Raw genomic sequence first — 26,786 nt, forward strand, 5'->3', positions numbered from 1 at the left:
AACTCCCGGCTGTGGGCAGAGTCAGCATGCAGTGCTGCATTCTAATCATTGTGCACCATGGATGGATGGATGGATGGATGGAAGGGAAGGGAAGGGAAGGGAGGGAGGGAGGGAGGGAGGAAGGAAGGAAGGAAGGAAGGCCACTTGCAATAGCAATACCCCTTAGACTTGTATACCGCTTCTCAGAACTTTACAGCCCCCTCTAAGCGGTTTTACAGAGTCAGCCTCTTGCCCCCCAACCATCTGGGTCCTCGTTTTACCCACCTCGGAAGGATGGAAGGCTGTGTCGACCTTGAGATGGTCAGGATCTAACTCCAGGCTGTGGGCAGAATTAGCCTGCCATACTGCATTCTAACCACTAGGCCACCACAGCTCTTATAGGGGCCAGTTATCATTTCCGTGGCATGTTTTGTCACAGGACGTGGCCCATTTTTGCTCTTCCTCCAGGGCAGATTCTAATCTGGGCTCTCAGCTCCTGGGTGTCTACGAGAGGAAGCGTTTGGCTGTTTGTGGCCAGAACGTTTTTTCCCAATCTGGTGACAACACATTGTGAATTTGTCCTTTTCTGGTTTGAGGTTGGTCATTGAAGGGGATGCTGTTTCACATTGGCGGGGAGTGTCTCTACACTTCACTTAAGAGGACATCATAACAGAAGACTTGGAAGGGACTTTGGAGGTCTTCTAGTCCAACCCTCCCTGCTCAAGCAGGAGATCCTGTACTAGTCCAGACAAATGGTTGTCCAATCTCTTCTTGAAGGCCTCCAGTGATGGAGCATCTACAACTTCTGGAGGCCAGCCTTTCTGCTGATTAATTGTTCTCACTGTCTGGAAATGTCTCCTTATTTATTCATTGGGTTAGTTGGTTTCCACCCATCCTGTATTTCAGGAGGTCCAGGGGTTTCCTTCTGCTATTCCCCCCCCCGCCCCCCGTTGAATGACAACCCTATGAATGGGGGAAGAACTCACCCCAAGTTCCCCAGGAATCTTTTGTGGTTGAGGGTGGTTGGAACCTGGGTCTCTCCATCCTTGTCCACCTTCACCAACACCTCAGACTGTACGGGAACTACCCTGTTTTCCTCGAAAATACGACCTACCCTGAAAGTAAGTCCTAGCTTGATTTTTACATGTGCGCCCAATATAAGCCTTACCCCCCAATATAAGCCCTAATTAAGACCCTGCCCACTCCAGAGTACACAGATAAAAATTAAGCTAGGTTGGGGATGAGGAGGTGAAGCTGCCCTACTACTTACCTTTGGACAGTTGTAGCCAGGCCTTGCACACCCTGACAGCTGCCTTGCCGGCCCATTTCTTCTGCAACTGGCAAGGCTTTGCTGAAGGCCTCTGGAGCTAATAACAAAGTTCTGGATCGATCCAGAGCTCCGTGGTTGACTGCAGAGACCTTCAGGAAGCCTTGCCAGCTGCAGCAGAAGTTCCTGAAAGCCTCCTGACAGGGAAAAGGAGGCTGGGGGCGATGCACACAAGTGAGGCTAGTCAGTGGTTGTCTTCCCCCGAAAATAAGACCTGGTGCCTTTTTGGGTGGCAAAAAAAATGATCAGACAGGGTCTTATTTTTGGGGAAAACACGGTATCTCCCATCATTATCCAGAGAACTTCCATGATCGAAGGAGAACCAGAACCTGGGTCTTCTCCTGGTCCAGCACCTTCTCTACTGGACCACCTGGCTCTTGCCTTCAAAATAAGGGACTGACCCAAAGTTCTCCCCCTATAGGGTTGACCAACTGGATCCTCCTTTCCTGGTCCAGCCCCTTCATCCCTGGAGTATTGAACCTCTTGGGATGAAAAGGAGAAACTATTTGAAGTCCCCCAGGAAGACTTTAGATTGGACGGTGGACCAGAACCTCAATTCCTTCATTCTTGGTTCAGCTGCTTCACCGCTGAACCATTCTGCCTCCTGGGCTGAGAAGGAGGAACCGGCCCCGTATCTCCCAGGGAAATTATATGGCAAGTGGTCCCCAACCTTTGTGGCTTGGCAGCTCAGATAGGATGGTGAGGCGAGAAGGAACTGAGCCATGTGAGTGGTAGGCGAGCACATGCATGCACAAGCAGCCCTTGCATGACCAGTGGGCCGGCCCACATGCAAACGCCTGCCACTCGTGCAAGTTGAGCTATGTGCATGTATGCACATGTTCTGGCCAGCCACTTGTGGCCCAATTCCGAATAGGCCACGGCACAGTTGGGAACCCCTGTTTTATGGTGAAAAGGGGGGGTCCAGAACCTTGGGTCTCCCCATTCCTAATCCAGAATCTTCCACCATGGACCATCCTGGCTTTGGGGCTGAGAGAAAGGGACTGGCTCAAAGCATTGGAGAGAACCAACTTCTGGATCTAATGGTGGACTTGAACCTTATTATTCCTCATCCAGTACTTTCACCACTACACCCCACTGCCTGTTTTTTGTAACTCATACTGAAACAATTACTAACCCATATACTCTACTATTAAGTTTATTAATGATTGCTCAAAATCAAGTTTTTGAATTTTTCACCCTTCTCTTCTGCCCAATCTATCTATTGCTCTGGTACTGTCTACCCATCCATTTTTGGGTCTTTGGTTATCTGTAAGACTAAACTCATGAACATCTGGTTACCATACAAAGTGTCATTTTAGACGGACCTTTTGAGCTTCTTGGATTCGTTACTAGGGTTTGCCCATCGTACTAAACCACAATGTAAAGATAGTTGGGCCAATCACCGAATTGGATTGGAATCAAACACTGTAAACATGGTTTGCAAGCTATAATAGCTGGATATAGCTGGGCGTGATGATTTAATAAGCAAAGACGTCTATGTCGTGGAAATCTTAGGGGTCTGTGGGCACAGGATCAAACTCTAAGATTCTTAAATTTCCACCTGAGATACAGTGGAATTTCCTCCTCAATATTTGCAGAATTGTGTTAGCAAGCCCATGACAATGATGGAACCTTAACCACATTTCCAGAAGCCATTAAACCGGGTTAGTTTGAACCCGGTTAGCACCTTTTAGGGTTGTCTCGTTCTATGCCAGGTTGCTCTATGGGTCAATGACCTGCATGCACTTAGGAAGTTGTCGAATCAATTCAATCATGAAGCGAGCAAACCAGGACGTTACACAATTCCTGGACTCCATCAATAGGGCTTGTTACAAGTCCAACATTGCTTGCATTCAAGCCTTTTTTTTTGAAAGGAGATGTTCAAGAGATGTCAGCTTGGGGGGAAAAAAATAAAAAGGCCTCATCAGGGATTTCCAGAGAATGACTAAGGAGAATGGGAATCCCTCTTATCTTGCTGAAACACGCATGGAGGTTATCAACGCTACTTCTGCTGCTGTTGGCTTCCACCAGCCAGTTGTCCTTCACGTCTCATTCCAAAGAGAGACGCTACATAACAGAGAGGTAAGTCCTCAACTGGTTTTCTCTTTCACTTATACAGCAATTTTGCCCACCAGGTCAAATGAGTGGTTTACCTTGACCATTTGAGGAGATCATCAGAAGATCTTCAGCCTGTTAAAGGGAGAATTATCTTTCCAACTCGGTGTGTCTTTCATTTAGGAAAGGGGTCTTCAAACTTGACAGCTTTAAGACATGTGGATTTCAACTCCCAGAATTCCTCCTCCACTCATTTTAGCTCGGGAATTCTGGGAGTTGAAGCCCACAAGTCTTAAAGCTGTCAAGTTTGAAGACCCTTGATTTAGGAGATGCCCAATACTTGAACGTTGCATCTTTGTAAGGCTTTGATCAAGCCATTAATGTACATCGCTCATATAGAACATAGAATAACAGAGTTAGAAGGGACATTGGAGGTCTTCTAGTCCAACCCCCTACTTGAGCAGGAGACCCTATACCAGTTCAGACAAGTGGCTGTTGAATCTCTTCTTAAAAACTTCCAGTGATGGAGCACCCACAACTTCTGAAAGCAAGCATTCCACTGGTTAATTGTTCTCACTGATAGGAAATTTATCCTTAATTCTAGGTTGCTTCTCTCCTTGATTGGTTTCCATCCGTTGCTTCTTGTCCTGCCTTCTGGAGTTTTGCAGAATAGCTTGACCCCCTCTTCTTTGTGGCAACCACTTAAATATTGGAAGACTGCTATCATGTCTCCCCTAGCCCTTCTCTTTGTTGGATTGTGTTTGTTAAACTTTGCTAGACTATCATTGACCAACTGTAAACCAATTGTCTAATGTAAATCGATTCAAATTGTCTTGAGGAAGAAGTTGCAAGGGAAGACATTTTCCCGAAAATAGGATGCCAGAGTTTAGTTCAACATTAATTTTTACATTTTACAAGAATTGTATTATTATTAGAGAATAGTACTATTAAGTCTAGATTTAATTAAGATCCATTTTCTGTGGTGGCCTCCAGTGATGGAGCAACCACAACTTCTGAAGGCAAGCCCTTGTAGCGCTCCCAGGATGGACAATTTTTGGATGCTCTCTCAAAAAAAACTTTTTACACCTGTTCTAGGATGCAGAAGATGGGAGAAAGTTTATAGTTCTGTATTTTTTTTTTTTTAAAAAACAATGTTTACCTTAGAGTTTCATTTGAAGGCCTCCAATTTCAGAATGGCTGGAAACTCAACCACCAACCTTCAGACACATGGATGGTGGCGGTGATGGGTTCTGCAGTCCTGAATGGGCTTTTATGAACATGGATGCTAGCCAGGGGTGGGCTACTGGGGGTCTGCAGGGGTTCGGAAGAGCCCCCTAGCTAAGATTCTGTGCAGTTTGGAGAACCCCCAACCGCACTCCTGGCTGGCCCGGCCCACCCCTCCCTCCCAGGAGTCTCCACATGGCCCGTTCAGGAAGGCCAGAAATGGGCCCGTTTCCGGCTTCCAGAGAGCCTCCGGAGCCTGGGGAGGCTGTTTTCACCCTCTTGGAGGCTCGAGGAAAGCCTCAGGAGTCCGGGGAGGGTGAAAACACCCCCCCGGCCGCCGTGGTGCAGGAGGTCGACTAGGCCATGCCCACCATGGCCAGACCCACTCAGCAATCGGGCGGAGAACCCTTTGCTAAAAATTTTGAAGCCCGCCCCTGATTTCTAGCTGACGATTTCTGTAACTTTCAGGGTAGGAAAGAAGACTCCTCTGCGGTGTTTCCCTCCTCCGCTCTCTCGTTGAATGATTCCTGTGTCTTTTCAGAGTAGAAGATGAGCCTCGTCCGCTTCTTCTTCATCTTCGTCTTGCTCCCTCCCGTCACCCCAGAGTGTCCTCGCCCGTGCCGCTGTGCCGCCAGCGTCGTTGACTGCATATCAACCGACCTCACGGATGATGGGATCCCCCTCTCCTTCTCCTCCTCAACCAGCAAGCTCTTTCTCAACAACAACTACCTGACCTTCATCCCCAAAGGCCTCTTCGACAACCTGCCCAACCTCCAGGCGGTTTACCTGCGGGGGAACCCTTGGGAGTGTACCTGCAACATTCTCTACCTCCGCTCCTGGCTGCAGTGGCAGGAAAACCGGACTCTGTATCGCGACGTGGTGTGCTCGACCCCTGCCCACCTTCAAGGCCGGATTATCACCTACCTGTCCGAAGAGGAGATCATCTCCAGCTGCCAGTCTTGGTATTGCGGTGTGGCTCTGGTGGCCCAGATCTGCCTCTTCGTCTTCATCCTGGTGCAGGCCATCTTGCTGCTTCTGGTGGTCTTCTACATCTGCAGGTTCCAGCGGATAGCCATGGAAGCCAGGAGGACAATGGTGGAGGTTTATGAGAACACGGGCCTGTGGGAAAGCGCTCGTAAGGACAGTATTGACTGATGGCCCATTAGCAAAGGGTTCTCTGTCCAGTTGCTGGGTGGGCGTGGCCTAGTTGGCCACCATGGTGATATGTTTTTGTCCTCCCTGGACTCCAGAGGCTCTCTGGAAGCCGGAAACGGGCCCATTTCCAGCCTTCCCAGACGTCCAGGAGCCCCGTTTTTTGCTCTCCCCAAGCCTCTGTGTGCCCCCTGCCCTTACCTGCATCCAACGCGGGCCATGTGGGGACTCCTAGGAGGGGAGGGGTGTTGCGGGCAGGGCCAGCCAGGAGTGGGATTTGGGGGTTCTCCAAACTGCGCTGAATCTTAGCTAGGGGGCTGTCCCGAACCCCCCGCGAACCCCCAGCAGCCCAACCCTGGTCCGTGGAGATTCTCAATCACCCATGTCATGGTTGTCCCAAAGGTGTTTTTTCAAAGGCAACCTGGCCTACCTTCGTTTTTGGTTTTCCCCTTGTGAAGACCTTTTGCTTCTCATCCAAGAAATTCCTTCAGTTCCAAGGAGCTTCTTCATCCCCTGAAGAAGCTTCTTGGATGAGAAGCGAAATGTCTTCAAGGGAACAAACTAAGAAAGTCCAACTGCCTTTTGAAAAAAAAAACACCTTTGGGGGACAGCATTGATTGATCACCAGTCGATAGGTGAATATTGATTGGTGTAGCTTCCCCCCCTCCCCAAATGCCTTATTTCTTGGAGAACCTCAGAAGTTCTAGGCAGAATTTGGAAGGTGCTTGCTAGTTTTTTGTTTTTTAAAGAAGAAACTTCTATGCAGAACATTTGGGATGGATAAACATAATTGCGGAACGACAAAATGGGAAAAAGCTGCCATTTGCTGGACCCTCATTTGGTACTTAAACTCTGTACAGTCTTCCTATAATTGGAAAAAAAATGGTTTGGGGCTCATATGATTGAATCCCCTCACACCAAAGGTTGTCTGATGCCCCCTAAATTATTTACAGGTAGTCCTTGACTTACAACCATTATATTTAGTGGACATTCAAAGTTACAATGACACTGAAGAAAGTAATTTATAACTGGTCCTCGCAGTTACACCTTCAGCCTTCCCATGGTCATGTAATCAAACCATTAGGGCGTTTAGCAAGTGGCCTGTATTTATGACAATTGCAGCATCCCAAGGGTCAAAATTTGGGACTTTCTCTGCCGTCTTCTGGCCAACAAAGTCAATGGGAGAAGCCCCGTTCTCTTACTGACTGAGTGATTTACTTAATAACTGTCTTGCTTAACAGCAGACGTCCTGGTCCCAATTGTAAGTCAAGGGCTGCCTGTGTAATCCTTCCGTGTGTTTTTTTTTTACTCTGTTAACTGCCATGTGATAACTTATTGTTTTCTTTATTTCCAACATATTAATACGGTCCTTCTTCTTCCCCTCTAATCTGGATTCGTTTTGGTTGATTAAAACCTCAATTTTAACCTCAAATGATTGAAATGCGGTTATTAAACCTCTTTAAAAACTTCACAGGTGGTTTTTAAGAGGAAACTGGGGCAACCATTTCTCTGAAATGGTACAGAGTCTCCTGCTTGAGGAGGGGGTTGGACTAGAAGATCTCCGAGGTCCCTTCCAACTCTGTTAATTAGGCAGAGCAGAGAGAGATTATTTGAGCTTCTTTTCAAAAACCTATGGTCCCATCAAGCTCTTTTTTCTTTCAAACAATGCAGTGAAATTTGTGTTGCTTAATTTCTCTCTCTCTCTCTCTCTCTCTCTCTCTCTCTCTCTCTCTCTCTCTCCCTCCCTCCCTCCCTCCCTCCCTCCCTCCCTCTTTTTCAATGTATACCAATTTGACTTTAAAAATATATATATATTTTGAAATCTCAGTTCCAGAAAAATATTTTCTCTGTCCCCAGAAGGGGGCACACAAATCCCATTTACACTTTCTTTTCCACGCTTTCATTCTTATGTTACATTTAGCCAATTGGTGCCTTCCTTGGCAGGACAAAATGCTAACTTCTTTCTCTCTATCACAGCCAGAGAAGAACAGAGATTTTATTTCTGAGACAACGACTCTGTTATAGAATCTGCCAACATCGATCTTGTGGAAAAAAACATTCTGCCGAAAGGGTGGAATTTTCTTGGGGAAAAAGACAATAAAATATATCATCTGTGTCTGTCTGTCTGTCTGTCTGTTTGTGTGTGTGTGTGTGTGTGTGTGTGTTAAGTTTTCGTGGTATTTATATGTATGGTATTCAGCTTTGGGTATTTTCCCACGTCATTATAGTTGTGCTTTTAAAGTTGTAGCAACGTTTTGGCAGAATCTCATCTGCCATCATCAGGCTTCTGTATCATCAGGCTTCTGTATCTGACGAACACAATACAGAAGCCTGATGATGGCAGATGAGATTCTGCCAAAACGTTGCTACAACTTTAAAAGCACAACTATAATGACGTGGGAAAATACCCGAGCTGCATTAACAGAGGGATAGAATGAAGTGTTCATACCACTTTATAATGCCTTGGTAATAAGGCCACACCTAGAATCCTGCATCCAGTTTTGATGGCCATGATATAAAAAAGATGTTGAGCCTCTAGAAAGAGTGCAGAGAAGAGCAACCAGGATGATTAGGAAACTGGAGTCTAAAACATGAAGAATGTTTGCAGGAATTGGATAGGTCTAGTTTGATGAAAAGAAGGACTAAGGCTGATATGATAACAGTCTCAGGGGCTGCCCCAAAGAAGAGGGAGTCAAGCTATTCTCCAAAGCACCTGAAGATCGCAAGAAGCAACAGATGGAAACTAACCAAGGAGAGAAGCAACCTAGAACTAAGGAGACATTTTCTGGTAGAACAATTAATCAGCGGAATGACTTGCCTACAGAAGTTGTTGGTTCTAAAGAAGAGATTGGATAGCCATTGACCTGGAAATGGTCTAAGGTCTCTTGCTTGAATAGGGGGTTGGACTAGAAGACCTCTAAAGTCCCTTCCAATTCTTTATTCTGTAAAATTTTAACCACAGCACCTTTGAAAGCTGCATTTGGCTTTCGGTCTTGGCTTTTTCACTCCGTACGAAATATCTAGAATGTTGTTGTTTTTTTTCCATGAGAGCCAGGATTGGTAATCCTGGTCAGCCAGAGACAACCCACCAGGTTGTGGGTTTGTGGGACAAAATTAAGCCAGAGAAATAGGTGGAGAGAAACCAAATGATATGTCTTGTCTGCTCCGAGGAACAGTTTCTCTCTTCCCCCGCCATCCTTTTCTGGTGCCACTTTATGCTATGCTCTTGACTTTGACAAATAGGCTTCTGAATAAAATGTTAATCTAACTAGAGGTGGGGCTGGGGGGGTGGCTGGACCAAGTCTCTGACCGCCCCCCTCCCCTTTCTCCTGCCCCGGCCTCCTGCTGACCTTGCTTGAGCACTAAGGGAGAAAACATAGCGATTTTCTGTCTCCCTACAGAAAGCTTGCTAGTTTTGATTAATGGGAGAAAGGTTTAGTTCTGTGCTGGGGCATTTTTCCCCGACAGCAGAAAAATAAGCACAGAGTCACCAAACGTGACCCACGAAAGTCTTAAAAGAGTCTAGAGGAAGACAGAAAGAAGATGGGAAATTGGAGAGGAGGGTGAAGGAACTGAATTTACAAGAGGCCCGTCCCTCCCTCCCTCCCAAAGAGTTAAAAGGGTATTGTGCCAAGCTCATGTGCCCAAACAGCCAAAGCTTGTGTTGCAAGCTTTCTTGTACTGGAATCTAGAAAATAAGAATAATTAAGAGATGGAAGAGACCTTGGAGGTCTTTAGCTCATTCTGGAGACCCTATTTCAGGCAAACGGGTTGTCCAATCTTTCCTTAAAAACCTCCTGTGATGACCCAGAGTATTTCAGAAATATAACAAAAACCAAAACGTAAATGAAAGTCCTTTAATGCCTTCAACTTGGCTTCACTGTTTAATTGTTCACAGTGGAGGAGTAAACTATTTTTCAAAATAACATTTCAAAGGCAAGAAACACAGTTCACATTCAAAGAGCCGACAACGAAGCAAAAACCAAAAACAAACCGCACTGAATAAAGTTCCTCGACAGACCAGGATAGATAATTACCCAACTTCAGGAAGATAACCAGGGACAGTCCGTTGGAAGAACGCCAACCAAGGTAAACTTTCTTTAGGAATAAAACACTAATTTGTCTCCAGCGTCTGTTAGCATGCAGATCCAACCTTTTATGCAGGTCTTAACACCTGCAACCCATGAAGAGGATCATGGCCCTCTCCTCCTGAGTAGACCACGTTTTACCCTGATCCTCTCCTCCTTGCGTGCCCTAGGATGGAGAGGGGATGGGCCTGGGTCCTCCTCTGACTGCTCAACTGGCCTCTGCCCTTCCCCAGCCTCCACCACCACCTCCGGAGTCACACTTCCACTCCCTGTTGGCTGTTCCTCCTCTTCCTCAGAGTCAGTCTCCACCAGAGGCATGACACCTCCAGTGATAAAGTACCCATAGCTTCCTTTATCTATATCTATATCTATATCTATATCTATATATATCTATATATCTCTATCTCTATCTCTATCTCTATATATCTATATCTATATCTATATCTATATCTATATCTATATCTATATCTATATCTATATCTATATCTATATCTATATCTATATCTATCTATCTATCTATCTATCTCTATCTATCTATCTATCTATCTATCTATCTATCTATCTATCTATCTATCTATCTATCTTTGGTTATTTGGGTTTTCTCCCGCGTAAGATTGGAAGTATCTAGGCAACGTTTCGATGAAGTCTCATTCATCATCTTCAGGCTTGTGTCTTCAGCTCTGTGCTTCTCAGAGTGATCTATATATTATTTTTACAAACATTCCATCTTTCATTTGAACAGTGTGTCATCTGGGTATAAATCTCTTGTGCAATAACCATTCTAGCTTATACATATTCATTGCTTAGCTTTAATACTCTGTTCTTACTTAATACTAATCTGCATCCTATATCTAATTGTTATAACATTTCCCATCCTAACATTTTTAATTCTTACTACATGTTTACTATTTTGCGCTAGTCTTCATTTAATTTCTAACTTCCATATTTGTTTTCCAACCATTGATAAAATAAATCCCATATCATATCATATTCAATTTGTTCCTTCTCTTGGGTTGCTAAGTGTTAACCTATTCATTTCTGCACAGTCTAATATTTTTCGAATCACATTCTGTTCAGCTGGAATCTCTTCACTTTCCCAATTTTGAAGGCACCCATAACTTCCAAAGGCAAAGCCGTTCCTCTGATTAATTCTTCTCACTGTCAGGAAATTTCTCTACACAGGTCATCCTCCACTTACAACGGTTCGTTTAGTGACCAAAATTACAGCGGCACTTTATTTTACCAGTGGTTGGGAAAAAAGAGGTGGAGATTAAGAATGTAATCTGTATTATGAAGCAAATTGAACAACCCAGACAACACGTTGTTTATTAAGCACCAGCAAAATGTAAACGATAGAAAATCAATAAAATCTTTTTTTTTAAAGAATTACAATCTTTTTTTTTAAAGAATTACAACGGAATTATGACCACTTTTCACACTGCATCCCCATGGTAATGTGATTTACATTTGGAGGCTTGGCAGCTGACTCATACTTATGACAGTTGCAGTGTTCCAGGGTTACATGATCCGCTTTTGCGAACTGACAAAGCAAAGTCAAGGGGGAAACTAGATTCATTCAACAATTGTGTTACTAATTTAACAACTGCAAGGATTCACTTAACAAATGTGGCAAGGAAAGTTGTAAAACAGAGCAAAACTCAATGGATTTTTCACTTATTAGCAAACGTTTTGGGCTTGATTGTGGTCATACGTTGAGGACGACCTAATTCTAGGTTGGTTCTCTCCTTGATTAATTTTCATCCATTGCTTCTTGTCCTGCCTTCAGATGTTATGGAAGAGTTTGGAGAGTCTTCGTTGTGGCAGCCCCTCAAATATTGGAGCAGTGCTATCATGTCACCCCAGTTCTTCTTTTCACCAGACTAGACATACCCAATTCCTGCAACCGTTTTTCATATTTAGTTTACTTTATTGTCATTGCACCTCGTACAATGAAATCAAGCACCATCTTCAGTGTAGATTATGACTATGAAAATAAACACAAACACACATTCTATACATTGAATTGAAAAACCCCTGATATTGCATCAATATTGCACTATACAGTAGAATTCAGTAAGAGTTACCGCCCTGGGATATAGAAGCTGATTTTCAGCCTATTTGTCCTTGTTTTGGACTCCAGTCCCTTAATGACAAGAGTGAGGACTTCGTTGTCCTTACACACCTCACTGGGTTTGGGGGACACACAACGTCTATCCACAAAGTTGTTGGCGTACCTCGCTGAAACCTGTCTTAGGAACGTTTGTGGAAAGCTACAAGAGAAACACACTGAGCTACATTCAACAGGAAATAACACGGGCACCTCAATCGCACCCCGGCAATTCTGTCTTCCTTTAGTTCCAAGTTGAACCTTGGTGAGTGGTGAGTTGTCAGCCCAAGCAGGACATGGATGACATGCCTGGAGGACCTGCTCGTTGTGGGATTGACAACGGCTTTTGTTCCCCTATGACGGATGGCTCTTAGGCTGAAGACCGGCCATTGTCTGCTCCGCCTGCCTCCTCCTCTTGGGTGATAGCCATCTCTTCATGGGCTATTCAGTCCCTGTAGAAAAAGTTGACTTATTTTTTCTGAGTATACATCCAGTCTATTGTCTTGGCAGAGGAATTTTTGGGTGCTGGGTCAATCCAGTGATGGCCAGCCATTGTAGGAGGTCCAAGGAAATGTTTCCCTGTTTACCAATGACTGCGGGGCCTTCTCTTCTTATCTGCTCAAGGAAGCAAGAAGCATTGTCTCTTTCTTTGTCAAATAATAGGCCGCACGGCCTGTGTGGAAATGTCTGTGTAATTACAATTCTGCATCTCTTCAGCATTTATCTTGTACATCAACGATCCATCAGCGTCCACCAGGCCTCACATTGTTTTCCATAGTTATCTAGGCAAACGCCAAGCACATTTGCAGGACATTCCAAGCCGTGTGCAAGAGGGAAAAGAAAGGAGACAGAGACAATACAAGTCTTCTTTTTTTTTTCCTTCCTGATTCTTCTTCCTCTATTGCTTCTCTTCGCCCATCCACTCCCTTTGTTACAAGCTGTTTTAGCCCTGGCTTTGGTTTGAAACAAATGAAGGTTGGCCAAAGGTTTTGATCAATAGAAGAGGAAGTTCACGAAAGGGTTGGCCGGAGGGGACATTCTCTGTCCTTACAACGTCTTGCTTGGGCCTCCTTATTTGAAGACTTTTATCCTCTTTGAGCCAAGTGGATTATATTGAACCTACATCCTAAACCCTCCAACGTTTATAATTAGATGAATATAATTTAAATTAAAAAAATACAGTCCTTCTCAGCATTGCAAGAAGAACGATCGGATATCAATAGAAGATAATATTGGTAGCTCAGGGTTGGATGGTGAGGTCCTTGGTGCTATCTGAGCTTGGATGTTTCAGGTCCCAACTAGGTAATGTCATCAGTGCTAACAGGGAGTGGGGTTTGTGGATAGGAGGAGGATTGTGGGGTCCTTGGTGCTCTCTGAACTTAGTTGTTTTTTGCAGATGTTTCATGCTCTAACTAGGTAACATCATCAGTGCTAGAAGTGAGTGTTTGCAAATGTGTACAAGAAAACGGCCAAGCTCAGAGAGCACCAAGGACCCCAAAATCTTCCTCTCCACACACCCAACTCCCTTCTAGCACTGATTATGTTACCTAGTTGGTTAATGGGATGTCTGCAAGAAACAACCAAGTTTAGAGAGTACTAAGGACCCCACAATGATCAGATAATTTAATCCCCTTGTGGGCATTTGCTCTCATGTTGCTAAATATCAATGAATGATTTCTAAATATTCCCATAATTCTCTCTCTTTAGGAGTCTATTTCCAAATTGGGGCTGGAATGAACAGTGGCACTGCAAATGTTGCTATACAGAAAGAAAAAGAAAGAAAGAAAGAAAGAAAGAAAGAAAGAAAGAAAGAAAGAAAGAAAGAAAGAAAAGAAAGAAAGAAAGAAAGAAAGAAAGAAAGAAAGAAAAAAGAAAGAAAGAAAGAAAGAAAGAAGGAAAGAAAGAAAGAAAGAAAGAAAAAGAAAGAAAGAAAGAAAGGGAGGGAGGAAAAAGGAAAGAGGAAGAGAGAGAGAGAGGAAAGAAAGAAGGAAAAAGAAAAAGAAAGGAAAAAGGGAAAGGGAAGGAGGAAAGGAAAAAAAAAGGAAAGAGAGAAAGAAAGAAAGAAAGAAAGAAAGAAAGAAAGAAAGAAAGAAAGAAAGAAAGAAAAGAAAGAAAGAAAGAGTCTCAAACCTTGAATTGAAGAAAGAAATGGAAGAAAGCAAAGAGGGAGGGAGATTTTATTTTAAAAAAATAAAATAAAAATAAAAGAAAGAAAGAAAGAAAGAAAGAAAGAAAGAAAGAAAGAAAGAAAGAAAGAAAGAAAGAAAGAAAGAAAGAAAGAAAGAGTCCTCAATTCACCCTGAATCTAACTCTACTGAAGCCATGGATACTTTCATGGAGTATCTTGGCAACAGCATAAACCTGGTTTGTACTGCCTTTTTCTGAGATTTTATTTTTATTTATTAAAAATAAAATAAAAATAAAAATAAAAAGGAAAGAAAGGAAAGAAAGAAAGAAAGAAAGAAATAAAAGAAAAAAAAAGAAAGAAAGAAAGAAAGAAAGAAAGAAAGAAAAAAGAAGAGTCCTCAATTCACCCTGAATCTGACTCTACTGAAGCCATGGATACTTTCATGAAGTATCTTGGCAACAGCATAAACCTGGTTTGTACTGCCTTTTTCTGAGATGCTTCTTTAACTTCTCAAGTCTGCCTACAGTGCTAACCTGCTGATCTCCCATCCAAGTGCTAACCATGCCCAAGCCTGCTTAGCTTCCAAATCCTTCGGAACATCAGCCAGGTGCCACCAACTGCCAGATAATGATGAAGAACCTCAAGTAAATTCAGTGAGGGAAGCCATTACAACAGCAGCCTCAATACATAAACTCCTAGCTTTTCTACAATACAACTGCTGTTTGTTTTCTTCTTTCCTGATAATTGGTTTCCAAAATTTAGGAAGAATAAAAAGATAACAGGATAAGCAAAGACTGGAAACATATTTATTTAGACATTTTTAGAGTTGGCCTTGGAGACTTATAGGTTTCACCTGAGATATATATCTGAAGTGAATTCTCCATGTTAGTTTACCTCAGTATTGAAGCTGTTCTAGTCAACTCCGATTGCTACAAGGTAGGATATGTTTTTTCCTATTAAAATGTTTATAACTCCTTTTGGAATACAAATATTTATTTCTCTGGCTATAGAAGAGCTGTTATAGAAAATATTCATCGCTGTTGTTCTGAGTTTTAAAATAATTTGTTGACCAAAAAGTGTGCTCTTACACTGCCAACCATAGAGTTGGTTGCACTATTGCAATCTTTAGGATAGTGGTTTTATTACAACATTTTTGTGACATTTACAAAGGCCCATGCCACTCTTTGTAAAGTGTTTCCTTACAGAAAGTCTTTCATCTTTTGGTTCTAAAATGTTGCCTATTTAAAAGGTAAACATTTAAAGGCTTGCACATTTTAAGAAATAAATGTTTGCTCTATTTGTGGTGTAAGTTGCTGAGTTTTGATTATGAGTTAGTTGGAGCACCTATTTCAATGTGTGGATGGTTGAAATACTTGAAAATTGCTTTTGTGTTGTTAAAGAAGAAAGTTCTTTTGTTCTTGTAGTCTATTCTAGTATTCTGCATTTTATTCTGTTTTAGATTCTGTGTTCTATTCAACTCCAAGTCCCATCATTCATCATGCTTATAAAAATGCTAAGAATTGTTGTTGAGTTATAGATTGCCTGATCCTGCAACTAACTTTGACTTTTTTAAAAAAATAATAATCATTTTTTAGTATGTTAAAAATTTTGAGATCCTTTGGCTCTTAGGTTCTAGTTTTATTGGGTGGTCAGTGATGAGATTTGAATGTTTTCCACTGTGTTAGAGCATTGATACTTCAAGCCGATCATGAATTCCTCTGCAAATGGTCTAAAAGAAACTTCAACTCTTGTCTAAACAAAAATGTATACATTCTGACAATGACTAGGCTTTGAGGATGAAAATATTTCCAAAGGAACATAAAAAGGCAATGAGGAATTGTTTTCTGCAGTGGTTCTCAACCCATGGTCATCATCCCAGGAGGTCCACGAAGGCTTGAAGAATTGTGATGATTTAAATCTTAAGATAAATCTTGGGAATCCCTGGCCCAAAAGATATTTAAAGGGGGTCCATGGTGAAAAAAAGTTGAATCTATTGGTTCTTGACATTCATGGCTTATGCAAGGAACAAGAGCAGTAGTGCTCAGTGATAGGGAAGTTAAAAATTATAGAATAACAGAGTTGGAAGGGACCTTGGAGGTCTTCTAGTCCAACCCCCTGCTGAGGCAGGAAAGCTTACGTCACATGATGTTCTAGCTTTGGTTCTATACTTTGAGGAGCTCCATGAAACATCAAGTTGGTATTGTCAATAAATAAGGTTTATAAACTATAGTTCAGGCCCTGACCTTGGGATGACCTTCAAACTCCAAGCCATGCCCAGGTAGATCCCAAGGGACGTGATGATTGATAGGCGTCCAATGGGCATCACTGTTGGAGGCCACTGGAGCACAACTTCCCTGGAGCAACCCATTTCTAGGATGGGGGTTTGCCACTTCACTAACTCTGAATGGGGAGAGGAAGGCCAACCAATGTTTGTTTTCCATCCTCTATTTATTGGCTTATTGTAAGAACCAGAGGCGTTGGAGAGCTTAAAAAAAGTCAAATATCCGAACTCCACTTCAATCTACAGACTGGGAGTTTGGAGGAGGTTTGTATGCCTCCTGTTGTCTCTCAGTTTTGTTTTAAATGTTTTAATCGTGGTTAGTCACCCAAAGTCATGAACTTGAGATGGGCTGGCATGTACACGGAGAGAATTAGAAACTCAGCTCTGATAACAAGGTATGGTAAGAGATTAGCTTATTTCTCCATTTAAACTAAACAAAAAATGCAGAGGGTAGTTTATCTTCCATTAGAACATAGAGTACATGTAAAATATTAGGTTGGAAGGGAGCTCGGAGGTCTTCTAGTCCAACCCCTTGGTCAGTCACAGTGGGACAAATCGATAATGGAGAGAAGCTATCACCAGAGCAGCAAGGACTAAAGATGTTTTAAAAATACAGTAAAATTAGAATTCATGTCTGACCAATAGCTAAATTGTTTTTTATAGTCAGCAGAGGGCACTATTGTCTTAAAAGAAAGCCTTTCTTTCTTTCTTTCTTTCTTTCTTTCTTTCTTTCTTTCTTTCTTTCTTTCTTTCTTTCTTTCTTTCTTTCTTTCTTTCTTTCTTTCTTTCTTTCTCTCTCTCTCTCTCTCTCTCTCTCCCTCCTTCCTTCTTTCTTTCTCTCTCTATCTCTCTCTCTTCCTCCTTCTCTCCCCCTCTCCTTCCTTCCTTCCTTCCTTCCTTCCTTCCTTCCTTCCTTCCTTCCTTCCTTCCTCCCTCCCTTCCTTCCTTCCTCCCTTCCTTCCTCTATTATTCTATTATTCACTCTATATGCCTCTGTCTCTTTTTCTTTCTCTTCCCTTGATTGACTTGGGCTTAGCATATGGAGAAAACCCAAACCACAGCTTGTGGCTTTTGCATGCACCTAGCTGTCGTGACTTTTCCATCAAACACATTTAAATCCCATAATGCTTTTGCACAGTGTGTGAAGAAACAGACCTTGTATCCACCAGCAGCCGAGTAGAAACCCCGTGATATGAATTCTTGATATTAATGCACAGAAGCCAATGGACAATTTCAAATCCGATCACCCTGGGCTGTTTCAAGTTTTTCTAGAATTACTGCTCATTATAAAAGTGTAGCAAATAAAACTTATCTCTTGGCTAGAGAACTTCAGTGGCTGTCAATGACCTTGAGTTCCATTCAGTAGACAGATATATACAAGTTCCATCTTAGTAACTACCTTTTAGTCTATTTCCACAGCTTGCTTTTTTTTTTTTTTTTAACTTTTCCTTGCAATTTTAAAACACAGAAGGAAGGAAGCTATTGAGTTGTCATTCCTGACAGGTCCCTGGTTTGTGGGTTTAACACATTTCCAAACGACTCTTTCACCTTATCGGCATAATTCCTGATGACTCGTGACTGAGATCAGTAATTCTCAACTTACAAGCATTTATTTAGCAACAGTTCAAAGTTACAACGGCACTGAAAAAAGTGACTTAGGACTGTTTTTCACACTTATGACGGTTGCAACATCCTCATGGTCATATGAAATTCAGATGCTTGGCAACTGATTCACATTTATGACGGTTGTCATGTCCCGGGGGTGTGTGTCATGTGATCCCCTTTTGCGACCTTCTGAAAAGGCAAGTCAATCGGGAAGCCAGATTCACTTAACAACTGGGTTACTAACTTAACAGCTGCAGTGGTTACTTAACAACTGTGGCAAAAAAAAGTCCATAAAATGGGGCAGAAACTCACGTAACTGTCTCACTTAGCAACAGAAATGTTGGGCTTAATTGTCATAAGTCAAGGACTATCTGCACGAGTGGCTACCATTTTAAATTTCCCACAATGCTACTGGTGTAATGTTGGTCTAGAACAGGGGTCCCCAAACTTGGCAACTTTAAGACTTGTGGACTTTAACTCCCAGAATTTGGGAGTTAAAGTCCGCAAGTCTTAAAATTGCCAAGTTTGGGGACCTCTCTGGTCTAGAAACACTGTGGGAAATTTAACATGGCAGCTCAGAGACAACAGATTGAGCATGTCCGTCCCTGAGATGGAGACTGTGCTGCAGAATTGTGACTCTGGTGGTTGTTGAAAAGCATCGGGCGTTGAGGGTGGGCCTAGCCAGGGCTAAATATTTTCCAAAGAGCTGAGCTTCTCGGAGTTCAGTGACAAATCATACCAACATCTGTTTGATGGAGGAACATGAGTCCTCCTTGGAAATCCGAGAACGTTACACAATAAGGTAGGCAGTCAGTGGGAAAACACTTGTTATGACCAGTTTCCCACCAGCTTTTCAAGTGCCCGCCTTGATTTCTTAATTTCCAAGAGGAAAACATGGCCATTTCCTCCTGTTATCACCCATTCTCTGAATGCAGCTACTCTCAGAAGTTTGACTTGGCCTGTCGTGGTCCAGATGTCTAGAGACCTCCCAGCACGGTGGAAAATTGTCCTTCAGTGGGACCACTTGAGGGAATAAAAGACATAAGATGGGCAGCCCTGTGTGGAAAATGAAGAATAAGCCTGAAATGGTGACAGAGGAGTGAATTTCGGTGAGATACATGGTGCCTGTAAGGTGCTGTTTGCTTTCCTTCGTGTGAGGGCTGATTGTTTTCAAACTTGTTTTGAGGTTGACCATCAGTGAGACATCAAAGTAGTACCATCTTGTATGAAGATCTATCAGGATTAAGGAACAGGTTTCCAAAAATCTCCACCTGCATATTTTTGGGAAGTCTATCAGTACGGCAAAGAAACTTTTCCATGAGTACAAATGTTCAATTTTCATCAGACTCTGTAGTAAATATGGGTTTGCTTCGGGTACCCCGCCTATTCTGGATTTTCTGGATAGCAACATTTCGTTCTGCAAAAATAGTGGGGGTGCAGCCAACTATCATTTAAGTCTTCTAGGGATGTTTATGAAGATCCCGAGACCATTTCTAAAATAAAGATATATATCTGAAGGTCATCATTTTGCTTTGCATCTGCCCAGAATCCCATTTCATTTACTTTCCATTATTTATTCAGCATATAATGAGAACGTGACAGAAGAAAAGTACAATCCACGTAATTTTATACATAACCTCTCTGGGGCTACGGCAGTGGGCTCATAACTGGAGATCCAATTCAGTTATCCAGGTGATTGTCTCTGATGTTGCTTTGTGCATATCTTCTAAGGAACCAGAGAAGGCACATCATAGGCAATATCCCACAATATGTTTAATAGTTTGCATATCAGCACCACAATCATAACAAGGGGAATCTTCCCAGCCACACCGATACAGGGCAGATGAAGTCTTACAGATTAGCAGAGCTGGAAGGGACCTTGTAGGTCATCTAGTCCACCACCCCCGCCCAAGCAGGAGACCCTACACTATTTCTGACAGATGGCACTTCAATCTCTTATTGAAAGCCTCCAGTGATGAAGGTCCCACAAGTTCTGAAGGCAACTTCTGTTTCATGGGTGGATTGTTCTCTCTGTCAAAAATTTTCTCCTTATTTCTAGGTTGAATCTCTCCTTGATCAGTTTCCATCCATTGTTCCTTATCTGGCCTTTGGGTGCCTGGGAAAATAAATTGACTACTTCCTCTCTCTGGCAGCCCCTCAGATATTGGAAGACTGCTATCATGTCCCCCCTGGTCCTTCTCTTCACTAGACTAGCCAGGCCCAGTTCCTGCACCCGTTTATTTTATGTTTTAGCCTCCAGTCCCCTCATCATCCTGGTTGCTCTTTTCTGCACTCTTTCTAGAGTCTCAACATCTTTTTTATAGTGCGGTGACCAAAACTGGATGCAGTATTCTAGGTGTGGCCTTACTAAGCAGAAGCACCTCTTCCAGGATCACACCGAAATTCTGTTCAATTTTGTCCAGACAAAGTGAGGCAGGTCAAAACCAGATGGTTGGTAGAGGAACCACTAATGGTCAGGCCACAAGAAGGAACCTTGGACCATTCCATTCTCCAGGACATTTGAAATCCCTGAATTTGAATTGAAACGTCCTTTCCATTAAAAGGACCTTTTCAAGAAAGCCCATCTTAATCTAAGAGAAGGGATCACGGGCGCAGTGAAAATCTGAAGGCATTGATGGTGTCTCTCTTGTCTTAAAATCCGAACTCTTGAGGGCTGTAAGAACATTTCCCCCTCCAAGCTATTCTTGATCAAAGAGGACAGCCTTACAAGCTTTTTCCTAACAGCCCTGCAGCCTCAGCTGACATGTAACCGAAACCTTTCTACCTTCACCCACTCCTCGGCCCTCGCCAAAATAGCTTTACCTTCTGTGGAATCGCAAGCTGGCTCAAGGTCATCAGGAAAGGTCAAAGAGCACTCCATCATTTCAAACGCCAAAGGTTATCTCGACTTCGGTGCAAAACAAAAACAAGCCCCCCTCCCCATATATTTTGCCCCCCTCTGTGGATTTTTGAAACCCAGAGGAATGTCATTGGGGGGTGGGGGAAGGGAAACTTTTAAAAATTAGGGTGCTTTGGGGGAGGAAAGAAAAGAACATTGGAAGGATGGGGTGTCTTCTTGAAGTACATGGCTTTGGGGAGAACTGCTGGACTGAAGGTTTTTACATCTTCAGGTATTCAAAAGAGAGAGAGGAGATGGAAAGAGGGGAAAAAATATATTACTGTAGAATACACCTCTATCCAAAGCTATTTGAGTAAGGGCTTATAGATAGTCCCACAATCGAACCCGAAATTTCCACTGCTAAGTGAGATGGTGACTAAGTGAGTTTTGCTACCTTTCTTTCCACAGTTGTTAAGCAAATCATTGCAGTTGTTCAGTTAGTAACACGGTTTTAACAACCATGTTAGAAAGTCGCAAAAGAGGATCACATGACCTCAGGACACCGCAAACGTCATAAATATGAGTCAGTTGCTAAGTGGCTGAATTTGGATCACGTGATTAAAGGAATGCTGCAATGGTCGTAGGTGTGAAAAACAGCCATAAGTCACTTTTTTTTCAGTTCCATTGTCACTTCAAATGGTCACTAAATGAATAGTGGTAGGACTACCTATATTTGGTTCTATAATTTGAGCCTGGTGGCTCAGTGGCTAAGACGCTGAGCTTGTCGATCAGGAAGGTCGGCAATTTGACCGTTCGAATCCCTAGCGCTGCGTAATGGAGTGAGCTCCTGTTACTTGTCCCAGCTTCTGCCAACCTAGCAGTTCGAAAGCATGTAAAAATGCAAGTAGAAAAATAGGGACCCCTTTGGTGGGAAGGGAACAGCGTTCCATGCGCCTTCGGCGTTCAGTCATGCTGGCCACATGACCACAGAGACGTTTTCGGACAGCGCTGGCTCTTTGGCTTTTGTAACGGAGATGAGCACCGCCCCCTAGAGACGGAAATGACTAGCACGTAGGTGCAAGGGGAACCTTTACCTTTACCCTACCCAAAACTTGGTCCTGAATGCATTAAGAAAAGCCGAACTGCTAAACCTGCACATGAGATGGCCTCGCATACTGTAACTTCCCTGCCCCTAACTCAAGACTGCCAGCCATCCATTCATGAGGATTGATGAGCTGTCTGGTTTATTGTTGGTTATCTGCCGGGGGTGTTGACTTTGAAATTCATTTATCTGCAGGAGTCTTAAATGGAGGAAATGCCCGTGTCTGGCTTCTTATGTCAGGGGAGGGGAAAAAGACAAACATTTAAGGCAAACTCATCTAGCAAGGCTGTACTTCCACCTGTATTGTCCCATTGATGGGACTTTAAGGCTTCTAACAACTGGCAGAGCAAGTGAGATAGAGTAGAGTAGAGTAGAGTAGAGTAGAGTAGAGTAGAGTAGAGTAGAGTAGAGTAGAGTAGAGTTGAATCAAATAGAACAGAACAGAACAGAACAGAATGTAGAGTAGAGTAGAATGTAGAATAGATTGTAGAGTAGAGTAGAGTAGAATTGAATCAAATAGAACAGAACAGAATAAAATGTAGAGTAGAGTAGAGTAGAGTAGAGTAGAGTAGAGTAGAGTAGAGTAGAGTAGAGTGATGGAAAGAAGAGGGAGAAGGAGAAGGAGGAGAGGGAGAAGAATGGGAGTAGAAGCAGAGAGGAAGGAAGGAAGGAGAGGAAAGGAGAGGAGAGGAGAGGACTTGCAAGAGTCCTTGGAGGTCTTCTAATCCAACCCCCTGCTCATGTAGGAGATCTTATACCATTTCAGAAAAGTGGCTATCCAGTCTCCTCTTAAAGACCTCCGGTGATGGAGCTCCCACAACTTCTGAAGGCAAGTCCTTCCACTGGTTAATTGTCCTCACTGTTAGGAAATTTCTCCTCAGTTCTAAGTTGCTTCTCTCCTTGATTAGTTTCCATCCATTGCTCCTTGTCCTGCCTTCTGGTGCTTTGGAGAATAGATTGACCCTCACTTCTTTGTGGCAGCCCCTCAAATATTGGAACATTATAGTGATATAAATATTGGGACAATCCATTTCCAGTGAGGACCCAGTAAGTCTTGTAGATGTAGGAGATGACCAGGCTGAGCCCAAAGGAGGGGTCCAATGCATCATAACAGTAACAGAGTTGAGATCGTAGATGTCATCTACTCCATCCCCTGCTCACACAGGAGACATATACTATTTCTGACAAAGGGCTGTCTTCAGAGCATCACTAAACTGAAATTATGGAGTCTGTGGAGATTCTCAGTCATCCGGGTCGTGGTTATCTCAAAGGGGCTTCAGAACGTTTTGCTTCTCATCCAGTTGAAATTATGGAGGTGTGGGTGAAACGTAGGAGTGGAAAAAAAGGCCTCTGAGGTAAGGATAATATACAGAAAGGGAGGAAAGGATCAGGAGGAGGAGGAGGAGGAGGGGGCCCACCCTGCTAATTGAAAGAAGATCCTGATGTCACTCATGACGTTAGCTCGTCTGTCATTCTGGCCCCGACACCGATCCGGCTTTAATAGGGATCTAAACAAATTTTTCCCTTCTCTGGAGGGGCCCCCGCAGATGAAGGGCTGGGAGGGGATGTTGTCATTTTGGGGCTGGTGAAGACAGGGGCATAAACAACTGGAGTGACCCCCTGGGCTGAACACAGCTGGGGTCTCCCAGCCCGAAAGAGGGCTGGATATATATATTTTGTTTCTCTGTGAAACTGAGAAGGGAGGTTGTTTCCCCAACAGCTTGCTCCTGTCTCTTTGGGAATGACAGCTCCCTCCACCAGAGAACCTTGGAGACTGGAAATCTGAAGAATCTCGTTTTTTTGCCTTGTTCTATCTCCATCTGTCCTTTATTTGATGTCTCCTAATGGGAAAGGAGAAAAGAAAGGGGAGGGGTTGGGTTAATAAGTGTGGCAGAGATTGGAGAGAGAGAGAGAGAGAGAGAGAGAGAGAGACACCAGTGGAACCTCCAGTGATGGAGCACCCAGAACTTCTGGAGGCAAACTACTCCACTGATTAATTGTTCTCCCTGTCAGGAAATTTCATCTTAGTTCTAGGTTGGATCTCTCTTGAGAGCTTCCACAGATTTCTTCTCAGTTGGACTGCCATGGTTCTATCAGGTGAACCTACAAATGAGAAGCCCAGACTTGCAGCAATCTAAGCTTCCCATAAACCACAAAAGAAACTATCTCACATTCTGAAATGGCAGCTCTTGATTCATAACTCAAAAGTTATGGTTGAAGTTGGGTAATACCAGATAAGCAATTTAGATTTCTTGAAATATTTTAAGTAATCTTTTGCTCAATGAGGTTGGTCCTTCTCCCTCTCCTGTCTGAGAAAGACATCAGCAGATAAACAAAACATTGCAATTGGGTGCAACTATGTTCTAAGAATCTTTGGCATAAAACACCTCTCTTTTTAAACATTTGTAAGGTATTGGTTCGAAGATCTAGAAAGTTTCACCATGATGTTCCACAATGCATAAAGTTCCACCATAATGCCCAAGGATCTAGAAAGTTCAATTGTGATGTTCAAAGATCCAGAAAGGTTTACCAAGTTGTTCAAGGATTCAGAAAGTTTTATTGTGTGAGGTTTAAGAATCCAGAGAGTTTAACTCTAATGTTCCACAATCCATAAAGTTTAACTGTGATACCTGAATCTAGAAAGTTTAATTGTGATGGTGAAGGATCCAGAAAGGTACGCCATGATGTTCAAAGATTCAGAAAGTTTAATTGTGTGATGTTTAAGAATCCAGAGAGTTTAATGTTTTACGATCCATAACGTTTTACCATGATGTGCCACAATCCATACAGTTTAACTGAGATACCCACGGATCTAGAAAATTTAATTGTGATGTTCAAGGATCCAGAAAGGCTTACAAAGATGTTCCAAGATTCAGAAAGTTTAATTGTGTTATGTTTAAGGATCCAGAGAGCTTAACTCTAATGTTCAAGGATACGAAAAGCCTTACTGTGATGTCCATATCCCTACCATTAGCTTTTCTTTTAATGGAAAGGAAGAAGGAGCTGCTGCGAAGACCAAATGGAATCCATTCTGATTTTTGTGACAAGGCCCTTCATGGGCTCCCACTGCTTGAAGGCAGCTCCCGTTTCAGAATAACCAAGGGGATCTTGTTGCTAATTAGACACACAACTAATTAAGCAGATGTCAAACCAAGGCAGCAGTAGGCAGAGCCAGGATGACTTCTGGTCGTTTAGACTTTTTTTCTTCTGGCTTGGATTTCCCCCCTCCCCGTTTGAAAACCAAAAAAGGGCAATTCTGCAAAATGACATTTTTTTTAAAAAAAAAAGTCATTTTAGCAGAGTTCATTTTCCGAATGGATTGGAAAAATCATCTTTTTTCCCCCTCTTACGCCCCTTTGCTGAAGTTTCTCATGTAAATTGTCCATATGTTTTCTCCCCTGGGAAAGGAAGTTTTGTTTCTTCACCTACTTCCTGCAATATTTGAAAAATTTCTTTGGCATCTTCTCCTTTTTGAGCTGATAACTATCCATTCTTCTGAAACCCCTCTGGGGGCTTATACACCTCAGTTTGAAAAGATCCGATAATAAAGGATTTAGTGGAAAGTCAAAAACTCATGTTTAACAGGTGTTGGGATCAGCTTTTAGTTTTGATATAAGGTTGAGAGATCTCTCTCTTTTCCCTTGCTTACTTTTTTTCAGCAAAGCTTTCAGAGATAGACTACTCCAGATGTCCCTAGACTGCTTATCCAGATGTCCCTAGACCACTGTATATCCCTAGACTGCTCTTCTGGCAACCTCAACCATTGTTAATTGATGTTGTTATTGGTGTCTCCAACAGTGTTATAAAATACTGATTCTTTTTATTTTAATTTTGCATTGTGGTTCTTTGGGGGTTCGTTACTCCGTGTGTCAAAATGGCTTCAGCCAGGTTCACTTCAGGGTTGACACCTTGCTTGCTTTCTACTGATGGTTTGCTCTGTACTTAATTATTATCGGCTAAAGGTTAGAGGTTAAATCCAATTGCCTGGCCAATGAATTAAATACATGAATAAATAAATTGGGAATCTCTCTCACATGGCAAATGGAGAAATAAAAAACCGCTTTGGAAAGCAAATATTGTCATATCCAAAAGTAGAGCCTTATTGGTGGAAGTTGTGGGTGCTAGAGGTTTTCAAGAAGAGACTGGACTGCCATTTGTCCAAGATGTTCTAGGGTCTCCTGCTTGAGCAGGGGCTGGACTAGAAGACCTCTAAGGTCCCTTCCAACTCCGCTATTCTATGCTCTGTTGTCAAATGTGCACCTTTTTCATGAATGGAGAAAGGATGGCTGTGTTAATACTGTAACTTCAATGCCCAGAAGCCCCAGTCCTGATTATTAGTGCCTTGTAATTCAGCAGAAGTAGAAAGTAGAAAGGCTACAGCTGCCCTTGGCTTTATATGAAGGCTGACACAAAAGCACAAATTATTGGTCTTAAGCTTCTAAGCTTAAGTTAGGAGAGTGCTTATTACAGAACTATCTTGAATTAATGGCTGCAACTGTTTTAGTGGCTGAACATTATCTGACAAACAATTGTTGGCCAATGAATCTGGTTTATTTTTAGTGCTGTGTTACTGATAAATCTTCTCTGTCAACGTAGCCATTGTGTCGATAGCCTCAGCTCATGCCCTACCGATGTGTTGACACTTGACACGTCAATGGCATTAGAAAGAAAGTTTCTTTAGCATTTGGGGATGTTATGGCCTGGCATACACTTCCTACAACTTGTAGATGAACCATGGTTTTTCCATACCCCGCAGTGTCCTGGTTTCACCTGAAGTCCCGTTTTTATGTTAGAACCACAAATGGCCAAACTTCTCTAAACTAAAAGGTTGTCTACTTTACTCTGTGTTAGATTGGATTGAACTCCATGGATGTCAAATAATTCAGACAGGATCTGATG

At 42.7% G+C, this 26,786-nt stretch overlaps 1 protein-coding gene across 3 annotated transcripts; it reads left to right on the forward strand.

Annotated features, from left to right (window-relative positions):
• The first annotated feature begins 3,056 nt into the window (after positions 1 to 3,056).
• On the forward strand, positions 3,057 to 7,169 carry GP1BB (glycoprotein Ib platelet subunit beta). 3 transcript variants are annotated; one of them, XM_087942837.1, is made up of 2 exons: positions 3,057 to 3,392; positions 5,059 to 7,169. In XM_087942837.1, the coding sequence occupies exon 2, from the start codon at positions 5,135 to 5,137 to the stop codon at positions 5,738 to 5,740; it is 606 nt and encodes a 201-aa protein (XP_087798963.1). In that variant the 5' UTR covers positions 3,057 to 3,392; positions 5,059 to 5,134; the 3' UTR covers positions 5,741 to 7,169. The 3 variants fall into 3 exon arrangements, with proteins under 3 accessions (XP_087798963.1, XP_087798965.1, XP_087798962.1); XM_087942839.1 differs by having other exon boundaries at positions 3,057 to 3,388; XM_087942836.1 differs by having other exon boundaries at positions 3,059 to 3,388; positions 5,054 to 7,169.
• The last annotated feature ends 19,617 nt before the right edge of the window (positions 7,170 to 26,786 follow it).

The sequence above is a fragment of the Notechis scutatus genome, chromosome 13 (genome assembly GCF_049901735.1).
Source record: "Notechis scutatus isolate UNSWTSFEM ecotype Mainland chromosome 13, rNotScu1.2, whole genome shotgun sequence".
Lineage (NCBI taxonomy): Eukaryota > Metazoa > Chordata > Lepidosauria > Squamata > Elapidae > Notechis > Notechis scutatus.